The 12329-nt window shown below is 37.6% G+C and overlaps 1 protein-coding gene across 1 annotated transcript in view; it reads right to left on the reverse strand.

Annotated features, from left to right (window-relative positions):
• luzp2 (leucine zipper protein 2) overlaps positions 1-10945 on the reverse strand; it is a 157026-nt gene extending 146081 nt beyond the window's left edge. The window contains exon 1 of the mRNA XM_073850651.1: positions 10564-10945. Coding sequence (XP_073706752.1) covers positions 10564-10625 — 62 coding nt within the window. The 5' untranslated portion in view covers positions 10626-10945. The remainder of the gene's footprint in view (positions 1-10563) is intronic.
• Positions 10946-12329: the final 1384 nt, after the last annotated feature.

The following is a 12329-nucleotide window of genomic DNA, read 5'->3' on the forward strand; positions in this document are numbered from 1 at the left end:
TATTCTTTCTAAATCACCCCCCACTAAACCCACCGCACGCTTTAGGGGGTCTGTTAAAACTCATTGGGCTTAGGGGAGGCGAGACAGATGCTGACTCCTACTGTAACTTTACCTGCTCGTGTTGCTGTTAGACAGTGTTTTTCCTTCAACCTGGTTTCATGACGAAAACGTACCTGTGATTACATTTTTTAAATACGTAACAATAAGTACATATCACTGCAGTTTCCAACAGAAATGAACACTAAAGGCTGTAAAACAGCAAGCACTTGTAATCGTTTTCATACATGAAAATGTTCCCACAAATACATTTTCGTCGTAAGACTAGGCTCATTTCTTTAGAAAAACAAGTGATTTATACAGTTTTTAATGTTAGATGTTGTTTTATTTTTGTAGTACGAAATTTTTTCTTATCCAATATTTTGTGGAGGCACTGCCTCCCTTGCCTCCTTAAATGGGTCATTGGATGCCCATTTTCCACAAGTTGATACGATTCTTTAGGGTCTTAATGAGAGGTCTATAACATACTTTGGTTAAAATTTCTCAAGGGTAGTGTAAAAAACACTCTTTTTACCTTGTCAAAATCAGCCCTTTTTAGAGCGAGTTTCTCAGTTGCATGTTCCTTTAAATGCTATTGACCTCTGCTCGCCCTGCCCCTTTCTGCCATGGGATGACTAGCTGTGATGTTTAATTTAGCTGCGTTTAGCTGCGAAACTTTCTAACTAGCACATTATTAAGAAAGGCCATTTGCAAAGATGCATAAAAAACCCTTATACTCACTTCTGCTGTGGGTAAAGCTGCATCACGAATGATTCACACGAACATAGGCGTATATGTAGATCGGGATCGTCGCTTTCCTTTCAAATACGAAAGTAAGGTAAATCCTCACAGAGGCTCAGATGTAGGGAGTCAATGACGACTGCTATGTTTATTATTACATCCAACAACAGAACACCTCAATCTGAGAAATGCACCTGAGTCGACACAATGACGATCAGAGTCCGACTGTTTCAGCTCGGTGAGGCCGGTCTAAAGTAAGGCGCTCATGTCAATAAACTATCGTGGGAGTGGCCTCTGACGACACACCGACAAGAAGCTGAAAATGATCGGATTTTAAAAAGGACATATTACTTTTAATGTAAAAAAAAAAATACCACTGGGTGGATTTTTATCATTGTAGGTGCCAACACACATTAATGTTCAAACAACATGTAAAAGTGAGTTTTGCATCTGATGAACTCTGGTCAAAAATGTGAAATATAAACTCGATAAACGATTATAGGAAAATGTCAGAATTATGAGATGACGTTTTTCCTTTATAACTCGCAATTGCGAGTTTATATCCTGCAATTGTGACTTTACAACTTGAAATTGGACTTACTTCTCTTAAATATTTAAGCAGAAACAGGCTTCCATAAGATAGAGAGGTTACAGTGAGGCATTTATGGAAGTGAATGTGGCCAGTTTTGGAGGATTTTAAACTAGAAATGTGAAGCGTATAACTTTTACATTTTTAATTTCTGTTAAAACATTTATAGCATTTAAGCTGTAAATCTCATTTTTACAGCTGTTATAGGGTTTTAGTTCCTACAACGTTACATTGTCATGGTGACTTAGTTGGAAACTGGATATAGCTTTACACAGAAGGTTATTTAGCCTTTTTTTTATACTAAAATGATATTAACACACATTATTAAGTCTTATGGCTGGAACAGTGAGTATTTAAATGCCCTTAACTGGTCTTATTCACTTCCACTGTACGCTGTAACACAGATTTATTTAAAATAAAAAAGAAGAGACAAGTTGAAATTCATTTTAATGCTAAGTAACATTATTCCAAAATGCTGTCGACTGAGCTTAACTTGTACTGAACTCAGAATGCCTTTAATATACAAGGAACATGCTCCTTCAGCCGGGTAAAATATGAATTAAAGAAATCTCAAATCATAAAGCTAAAACGTAATCACAATTTCAAATAGAAATCTCCCAGTGCACATAACAGATGCGACCCAAGGAGAGAAAGAGGTGAGGTAAGGTGCCTGCCATGCATCACGCAGGTGAGCACAGAATAATGTTGGACCTTTTCCATTTACTACTCACGGTGCCAAGCACTCTGGGTGCGGTTACGCATGGGCACCTCTGGATCTGCCAACAAATCTGTTCTATTCTCCAGTCTGGCACGTGCTCCTCTCCACTCTCAACGCAAGCTTGAGATATAGCCACAGCAGTTCCTTATTCTTTAGAATCTATCAGTGACACATACAGGGAGAGGCTGTCAGATTAAAGCGATTGCGTCAGGCTGGATATTTTGAGAACGTTTTCAGATTTCAGAGGTTTAACCCCAAGGATGCGGCTGAAAACACAAAAAAAAACACAAGACGGCAAAGAAAAAGACACAGCTCTCAAACCACAGTCTTTTGAAAAACTTTCAAAAGCAACGCAAGTGGGTTAACCTGAATTAGAAACTATATTATCTTAGTTTGCCAAAGGAATGAAGCACAAAACGACGTGTCATTCGCACCGCTAAACAAAACACACAAAAGAAAGAAAGGAAGAAAGTAAAGTGCACGACCCTCACTCAACGGTGTGTTCCCAGCAAATTCAGCTAGTACACTCGCAGACTAGAGCGATTCCTATCAAGGGAACAATCATGGTTGCCATGGCAACCATAAAGCATCATTCAAGGTCATTATTCACACAAAGCAAGAATGGAATATTTTATCGCATCCGAGTAGCCAGAGCGCAAGGATATCAGCGAGAATGTTCGAGCCATTAAAATACGAGATTTATGGGTAATGATCGGGCCCATAGAGCACGGCTATGAGACATATGACCCCCTCCCACCAGCCACTGTGTCATCGATCCACAGCGCAATGAGTTTGTCTTCCCAGTCATTTTCCGACATGACACCGCTGCCTCCGAGGCTTCGCCTGATAAAAACAAAAGGCGCAGGCTTCTGCAAAGGGGGAAAAAAAGGCACATGAGCAATTACATGACCGATGCGCCATTCTTGATCTAGGTTTAAAATGGGAGTTCCCCACCTTTCGTCTTACATTTATACCTTTGCAAATGCTCTTTTTTGACATTTCACTCACTACACTGGAGGCAAAGTTTTGGCAGAAGAGGCTGCCATGGTTCCCTACATCAAAGTTTGAGTCATCAGAGAGAGAGACTGGGATCCTGAGGGAGACGCTGCAGGCATGCGAGCGGAACTGAAAAGTACTGACAGTTGTAACAGTGAACTAAGCCACTTGAGCCGGGGAACCAAAACCCAGAGCCACAATATAGAGGATGTGATAAAGAGACGTTTAACAACTTAGTTTAACACTTAACAACTTGAGCAGACGTGAAAACTTTTTTACAAAAACACATTCTGGAAGTGACCACTTAAACAAAGCATTCTTCTGAATGTGTTAAAGGGGTTGTTTGTAACAAAATGACAAGTCTGTCATCAAATGCCTTCATGTGTGGAACACAAAAGAAGATATTAAAAGCCATGTTTGTTTGTTTATTTGTTTGTTTTTCCTCCATTTGGATTTTGGAACCAAATGACTTTCTTTAAACATGCAAAAACCATTGTAATAATCTTCAAAATATCTTCTTTTAAAATATCTTCATTAGAATTGCTAAGAAGTAAGTGAAAAAAACACAATTTATTTGAAATTGTTGGGAGGCAGTGTTTTCTCAAAATATTGGATAAGAAAACAATTTGTAGTACAAAAATAAAACAATGCCAGTATAACAAATTATTACAAGAAGTATATAAATCACTTGTTTTTCTAAAGAAACACTGTCTGACAGTGACACCAGCAGGTAAAGTTATAGCAGGAGTTTGCGTTCGTTTGTGATTGGTTCATGCAATAAATCCAGCTTCTTGTGTTCTTGCACATTCGCGAATCAGTCTGAAAGAAGTCACATGAAAGGAGGCAATGCCTTTATTGCGATATGATTGGATATGACTGGTTATGTTCGGCTGTAATTAGTTCACGCTATACATTTCGCCTCGTGTTCATGCGCTTTCATGAATCAGTCTGAAAGAAGACATGTGAAAGGAGGCAATGCATCCATCATGATATGATTGGATTTGACTGGTTATATTCGGCTGTGATTGGTTCATGCAATAAATCCAGCTTCTTGTGTTCGTGCGCATTCACGAATCAGTCTGAAAGAAGTCACATGAAAGGAGGCAATGCCTTTATTTCGATATGACAGGTTATGTTGGGCTGTGACTGATTCATGCGATAAATCCCACCTATTTTGTTCGTGTGCGTGTGCTTTCGCAAATCAGTAAATAAGTTAGTAAATAAGTCACATAAAAGGAAGCAATGCCTCCATCGCAATATGATTGGATATGACTGGTTATGTTCAGATGTGATTGGTTCATGCGATAAATCCCACCTGTTATGTTCGTGCGTGTTCATAAATAAGTCTGAAAGGAGACACGTGAAAGAAAGCAATGCCTCCATCGTGACATGATTGGATATGACTGGTTATGTTTGACTGTGATTGGTTCATGCGATAAATCCCGCCTCCTGTGAATCAGTCTTAAAGTAACATTAAATCTGTGTGTGTGTGTGTGTGTGTGTGTGTGTGTGTGTGTGTGTGTGTGTGTGTGTGTGTGTGTGTGTGTGTGTGTGTGCGTGTCCAATATTTACCAAGCTTTGATGACTGATGATCCGAGAAATGCAAAAAAAACTTAAAAAAAAAAACTATTAAACAGAATAGCTTCACAGAATAAGTTCACAAATAAAATAGGGTTCTTCTGTCATTTCTGACCGGAATTTTTTAAATAATTTTTTTTTTTAAATCATAGCTTCATCGGAATGGTACGAAACTTAGTGACTTTTATGGTACTTGGTATATGAACACAAAAAAAATTGGGGACAGGATTTGAAAAGTCTAAGTGGTCGTAAAAAAAAAGTCACACTCAGGGCCTTCGGGTCAAAATGACCGGCCATAGGAAATGAATGGGAAATTGGCAAAAATATGAAAATACAGAGTTTTTTGGTGCATACAATCTACAAATCAGCCACAAAGCAGACAAAAAGCACACAACAGTGAAGGGGTGACTCTCTAAAACATCAAGAGTGCAAAACACTACAATACACTCACACACACACACACACACACACACACACACATGTTGGGTTTACATGTTTTATGGGGACATGCATAGGCGTAATGGTTTTTATACTGTACAAACCGTACTTTCTATCGCCCTACACCTACCCTACACCTAAACCTAGCCCTCACAGTAGATTGTGCATACTTTTACTTCATCAAAAAAACTCATTGTGCATGATTTATAAGCCCGTTTCCTCATGGGGACCTGAGAAATGTCCCCACAAGGTCAAAATCTACTGGAATTCCTATCCTTGTGGGGACATTTGGTCCCCACAACGTGATGAATACCAGGTACACACACACACACACACACACACACACACATAGGGAAATATGAGACTGGTGAGACTGTAACAGAGAAATGTGAGAATATGTGAAATAAAATCAATGAATCTAACAAAGGGCAGACATTGGGTCCAAAATGCAAAAGTCACACACTATGTCTCTCTCTTGAACACATATCAAAGGATATAATTCTTCCCAAGTAACCTCCAGGCCTATTGCAGCACCTGTTTATGAAAACAAAAAGCCAATCACAGCATGTGCTAAATAAGAGTTATTGTTCATTGAATTTTACAAAAAATAATTTTAATGAAAATGTTCATTATAAAAAGGTTAAAAAGAAAAAAAAATATGACTGAAAGAATTGTATTTTTATTAAGTTAGAATTAAAACAACGGGTAACAAAATGCTTTCCATTGGTTATCTTTCTAAGGCAATGTTCAGGTTTGACTGTATTATAAAGTAAAACAAACAAACAAAAAACTTGGCAAATAATAAAAAAAAATAGTCTTTGATAATCTCATATTATATATTAAAATCCACAACCTGAAAAGGCAAAGGCAAATATGTGCAAAAACAACTAGAATTCACAAGCTCTTCTACAGAGAGCAGTACATCCATCTAGTGGTTAAACTATGATATTGCTTGATAATTATGCTCACTACACCACCAGATGGCACCAATCTGACTTCAAAAAATTATTTTCTATAGGCCAAGTCTCTACTTTTAACTGAAATACAGCATTAATTAAAAAATAATAAAATTTATATATATATATAAAACATTTCTATTATATTCAATGGGAAAAAATAGATCATAATTATAGCATAAATATTAATTATTATCATAAAATTCTCTCAAAATACCACAGAAAAAAAATAAAAAATATTATTGAACAAAAATACATTTGATTGATTTTACTGAAAAAAAAAAAAATGATTTCAGGGGTCCGGTCACTTTTGACCGTGAGGGTCCTGAGTGTGACTGGTAAACGAAGAACCCCAGAGGGTTAAATTGTTACTGCCTTGAGTTATTATTTTGGAATAAATGTAAAATGCTTAAAAACACTAATTTGATTCATACTTGGCTTTAATTTAAAACATTTTTTTTAAGTGAATAGAGCTGTTTTAGAGTATACAAAACCTTTTTTTAACAAGAAAAAAATTACTCAGACCTGATGCAACGCTCACAAGGGCCGGCGATTCTATGAGAAGTGTGTGTCCTTGTATGTACGCATAAAACCTACAGTGATGCATTACCACAGCAATGATGTATAGAGCATAACATGCACACATCACAATGCTTATGCAAACCTACAGGGTTGAAAATTTATACATGCAGGAATGGTCATTTTCTTTTACTGTCCAAGATTTACTATGTTTTATATGTGTGTGGCAAGGTCATGGTTGCCCTTTCAAATGAAGTTCCCAATTCATTCATCAGCCATAGCCTGACCTATTCATCACCAAGCGCACAGGCATGCCATGAACATGTGGCTGCGGAAGAATTCAATTACTCCAAATAAGCCACATTTCACCTCATCTAGCTATTTCTGTGCTACTTACAGCCTCTGATGAAATTGTTCAGTACAGTTCTGTTTGGAGCAGGTTTTTCCAAACATCAAATGCTTATGCAGCATAATGTAATCATCTCTCTGTATAAAATGCTGAATAGTACAGCTTGCTGATTTATACATGTGTAGTTCAATATACTTGTCTGTTGAGCTTTGCAGACCAGTAAGCAGAATTGATGAAATGTTGGTGTAAATTGTGAGAAAGCGTTTTTGCTCTTGGCATGAGAGTGGTTTACTGCTGAGCTGAGATTCTGGATATCTAAATGAGAGCCATGCAAACATATTTTATGACCAAGTTTTTATCCTACGAATCTGAAGGAAGTAGTTTAAAAATTGAAGGAAACCTCAAAAATGAAAAACTGAGAAATTTCTATACTATAAAATTGGGAATGCATGATTTTGATACATTGTGTAAGTTTCATGCAGCTCTCCCTGATTAACTGTAACATTCTATATTTTATGCACTAGAAATCTACTCCAGTTCTTGATACACAGTACAATTTTATAGACCATTTCTCTCAGAGTGCTTGATCTTTGGAAAGGTAAAACTGGCAAGAGCGACAGCCTCATCTTCATCTTATACCACTTACCAGAAATATTGTGCTAGAACTAAATATGTTGTTCAAATGATATGAACACAAAAATCACAACAAAGAATACTAGAAGAGTATCACTAAATACATCAAATGGTATGACTGTTGCAAGACTGAAACATACAGGAACTGTAGTGATGATCAGTCTGGGGGAAATCAAGAGAAATTAGGGCAAGTGCTGCTTTTACACCATTTGAGTTACTGTGGGCTCTTGTTTTTATGCTTCACTTCACTGTATCTCAATGGTTAAGAGAATGACCTTGTGTCAAACTTGGAAGCCATTTTGCATCTTTGGTGCTCTTAGTAACTTTTCACAGTTTGTTATAAAAAACAATTCGATTTTTTTCTCGTCAGAAGGAACTAAAAGCAAATGATCTGTAGAATTACTCAAAATAGCTGCGCCAAGGTCAAAGGTTTGATTTCCAGGAAAAGCATAAACTGATATAATGTATGCGTTGAAGTCAATTCAAGTCGCTTTGTATAAAAGCATCTGTGAAATGCATGAGCACAATGTAAACACAAGTCTGGAGATGTAAAAGGAACATGTATTAAAAGGATTTTCTCTACAGTAAAACTTTACAGGCATCATCACCCAGTGGCAGTTATAATTCAGCAGCATTCTAGGTTTGTATGGAACAATTCATCTTATAGTTCAAATGTGTGTTTGACACTGGCCTAATGAGAATCTGGAGATGTGACTCACAGAGACTGGCCTTGATAAATGTGTTGCGTTAAGAAAAAGCAAGTGAGATTAATTTCTCATCATGTTATAGGATAACCAGATTAACACACTTTATTCAAGCCGCGCCTTTGATTTGAGACTATAATGGTTACGATTAATTATAAGCTTTGATATATGATATGGATCTCTTTTAAAACCACCCAGCACTGTGTGAAATTTGAACAAACTCAGTGATAGGGTTGTTTTTACCCAACGGTTTAAATGTTAAACCTAACCTTTTGGGTAGTTTTAACTCAATAATTACTCTAAAAAATACTATATGGCTCGTTTAAAATGAACCCAAAATAGGTTGCAAATTAAAAATCAGACACACAGTCAAACCAAAAATTATTCAGAAACCAAATATAATTTTTGATATTTTTTTAACTAGTGGGTGCAGGACACTATAGTTAATTTAAGTGAGTAGAGCAAAATAAAGTAAACTGTGACATATACCCAAAAACTCTTCATACAGTGGACTACCAGTAAAACGGATACAAATTAGAGACCAGAAATTTGATTTGACACTTTGACCTGACCATGTTTCGTTACGTACCTTTCTATCAAAGTTATCTGAGATTATCAAGATGAATTTGTTCTGACAGTTTAACTCTTGGGTTCTTGTCATATTTTATCACCATTTTCCAAACTATAGCGAATAAACTGTGATAATGTAAGAAATTTTGAAAGTCTGGTTTGACTGTAATTCATTTGTGATTATCAAGATGAATTTGTTCTGACACAGTTGAACTAAGTTCTTGTCATATTTTATTACCATTTTCAAACTGATAATGTGAGAAATGTTGAAGGCGTCTGAATACATATTGGTTTGACTGAAATTACTAGAGGCATCAGCAATAATCAAAAGGTGAATATTTCTGAATAAGAAATTTTAAAAATGCTTTGCATTATTATTTAATTAGTATTTATTTAACTGTATAATATTTATTTGTTGATTTACTGAACATATTTTTACATGTTAATTTCCAACCTATTTAGGGTTCATTTTAAACAAGAAATATTGTAATATTTAAGTTTTGTTTTTTGTTTTTTTGTCCATGTTTGACCCAGCGCTGGGTTGTTTTTAACCCAGCATTTATTAGAGTGCAGTTTTAACTAAGAAAATCAAATAATAAATAATATAAAAAACATAAATGTAAATATTTAGAAAACACAGTAAGATGCCTTTCACCTATAAGAAATATCATAATAATAAAAGAATACAAAAATTACACTTATTTTTTAATGTTTTTATAAGTTATCAAAAAAATACATGTTTAAACTATTGTATTATTATTCATAAGCAATGTAAATTATTTTGTTAGTAAAAAGGTACTAATCAATATTTTAAGTACAAAGCAGATGCTAGTTGTTCAAGTAGCTCGGTATAATAACATTACTAAGGTTATGAACTGTAAAATACACAGGCTCCAAAATACCATAATGGCTTAAATGTTATAAATCTGGCAACCACAGATACTTGAAATGTACTTGAAATAGATCTTTTTTAACTGATGGATTTGCAATAACTGTTCCATATTAGTGGCACACAAGTGTGTGTGTGTATCTGCATGTGTTAACAATAACTGTACCAGTGTTTGTATTACAAGCATGTGTACTCTAGAGCCACTCCCTGGACAAGTGTAAAGGGCAGAAGTATTTACAGAACAAATTCGCTATTAACAAGCTATTCAATTTACCCAAAAAGAGCGTAAAGAATACCCCATAGATGATAAAGTCAATGCTCAAATCTTGGCTGAGTGCTCACTTGTTAAATTAATGATCAATCCTTGAAAACTCCCTGACTCTGCAAGACTCCTCCTGGCTTAGCCGTTCTTCTCTCTTTATTCCTCATCTCAGATTCTTCCCCTAGCTGCATAATACACACACGCACACACACAGACACAGACACGTTCTGCAATTGCATGGGCATCCCGAAGCTGCGACTGCCACAAACTTGCTATTTCCCATAAGCCACAAACCCCTGCCACATTTCACTCACTCTGCGTGCCAGAAAGCGAACGTCTCTGTTTTGTCTGCAGGCTAGCCAAGCCCAGAGCAGAAGCAGGAAAAAGTTGAGCTGTTAAGCATCTTTCACCTCGCTCTCAGAGCCGTCTCAATCACTCTCCTCTTCTCTCTTCAGAGATTCTTAAGCAGAGACAGAGGCTTTAACTGTAGCCCACATCACAGATGAATATAATCAGCTATTGTGTCCTCGACATACAGACTGATGGGGTTGATGGATAAAGCCGAAGATGTAAATCTGCTCTTACCTGCTATTGAAGCTTAAAGCAGGGAGGAGGAACAGGAGGTAAACGGCTCCGATGAATTTCATTGCTTTGTCTTGCTCTCATGCACTCGGCGTCTCTTTCCCCCTTTTTCTCTCGATCGCTCGCTTTTCCCTTCTCCCGTTCTCTCTCCCTCTCCTCGCTGGCTCGCTCACCCGTTCTCTCTCTCGCTTTTAGTGGTGCACAGGCGCGTTAACGCAGGCACACACGCCGTGGCAGACAGATGCAACGCTGCGAGCGGTCTGTGTATGTGAAAGTGCGGGGCTCCTCGGCTTCAAATAGCAGGGACGGGGAGACGGACGGATTTATTAATGGCCAGGAACCAGGGTGCAGGGGCGGGGGGATCCGGGATCCGGGGAGGAAGACTGGAGAATGATTTGAGGTGGTGAGGTGATGTCAGCATCAATACAGCCAGTGGCTCCCTGTCTTTCTCTTCTGCGTTCCACGGCGAGATGAATACCTGCTGGTGTGTCCCGCATGATATCCATCTGTCTGCGTTATTACCAGCAGCCTTGGGACGGGGCAGGGCGATTATCTGGGCTCGAGGCGTGCAGGGTTACTTCACAAAGACTAAATTAATCAATTTTGGTGGAGATTATACTTTGATGGCAGGGTTCATTAGTTTGACATTTTGTTCTCTGTTGTCCGTCAAAGTAATTGATGAGACATTTTCCTGCTCACTGTCTCATATTGTGAGATTAAGAGGGTAAACCGAACATGATAAATTTAATAGTCATGTAGTGGCTTCCCTTTACCTTTTCCGCCGTTCCGCCACATCTGATGTCTCCATCCGCCTTCTCAAAACCAGTGTTCAGTTTCTGGACACAAGGTAACAAGACATCGAAGGTGTAATGAAAATATCAACATCAAGATTTAAAAAAAAAAATAGGAAATTTAACATTGAATTAAGGGATAGTTCATCCATCCCTCAAGCCATCAGATGTTTATGACTTCCTTCATTCGGACGAATACAATCAGCGTTATATTAAAAAATGTCAAAGCTCTTCCAAGATTTATAATGGCAGTGGATTGGGGTCGAGATTTTGAAGCCCAAAAAAGTGCATCCATCTATCAAACAAATTACTCCACATGGCTCTAGGGGAGGGTTAATAAAGGCCTTCTGAAGTGAATCGATGCATTTGTGAAAGAAAAATATCCATATTTAAAACTTTATATTATTTAATCTCTAGCTTCCACTAACTGTCAAGAGACTTGCGTTCCAGTGGATGACGTAGGTGTAGTAGAAGCTCCAGTGGCTAATATCAAAATCCTCCAACATTTGTCTTTAGAAATCCTCATTTTGTACTTTAATTTATGACCGGTGTTTAGTTGCTCTCTCCAATGCGCTTCCGCATTTGTCACTTCTCACCGAAGCTTACATTACATCTACATCCTACGTCATCCGCTGTAACGCCACTCTCTCTATTTTTCTTACACATATGCATCGCTTCCCTTTAGAAGGCCTTTATTAACCCCTGGAGAACTTTTATGATAGCCTGACAAGCCAGACCCACATAAATGTAGGGTCTGGGCACTCTCCATAGACTGGGCTCAACCGGAGGGGCGGGATAAACGGTTGTCTTTCAAACTCCCTCTCCACGCAATAGGATAGCGCTACAACCAATCAGAGCAACGAAGAAAGTATCAACTCCAAATACATCCTTCTTTTGTAAGAACGACCTCAGTGCAGTTTCTTGTTATTTTCTCAAAGAAAAGCTTAACTTCAAGTCTTTCAGAGTGGCGGCCAAAGC

The sequence above is a fragment of the Garra rufa genome, chromosome 11 (genome assembly GCF_049309525.1).
Source record: "Garra rufa chromosome 11, GarRuf1.0, whole genome shotgun sequence".
In the NCBI taxonomy this organism is placed as follows: domain Eukaryota; kingdom Metazoa; phylum Chordata; class Actinopteri; order Cypriniformes; family Cyprinidae; genus Garra; species Garra rufa.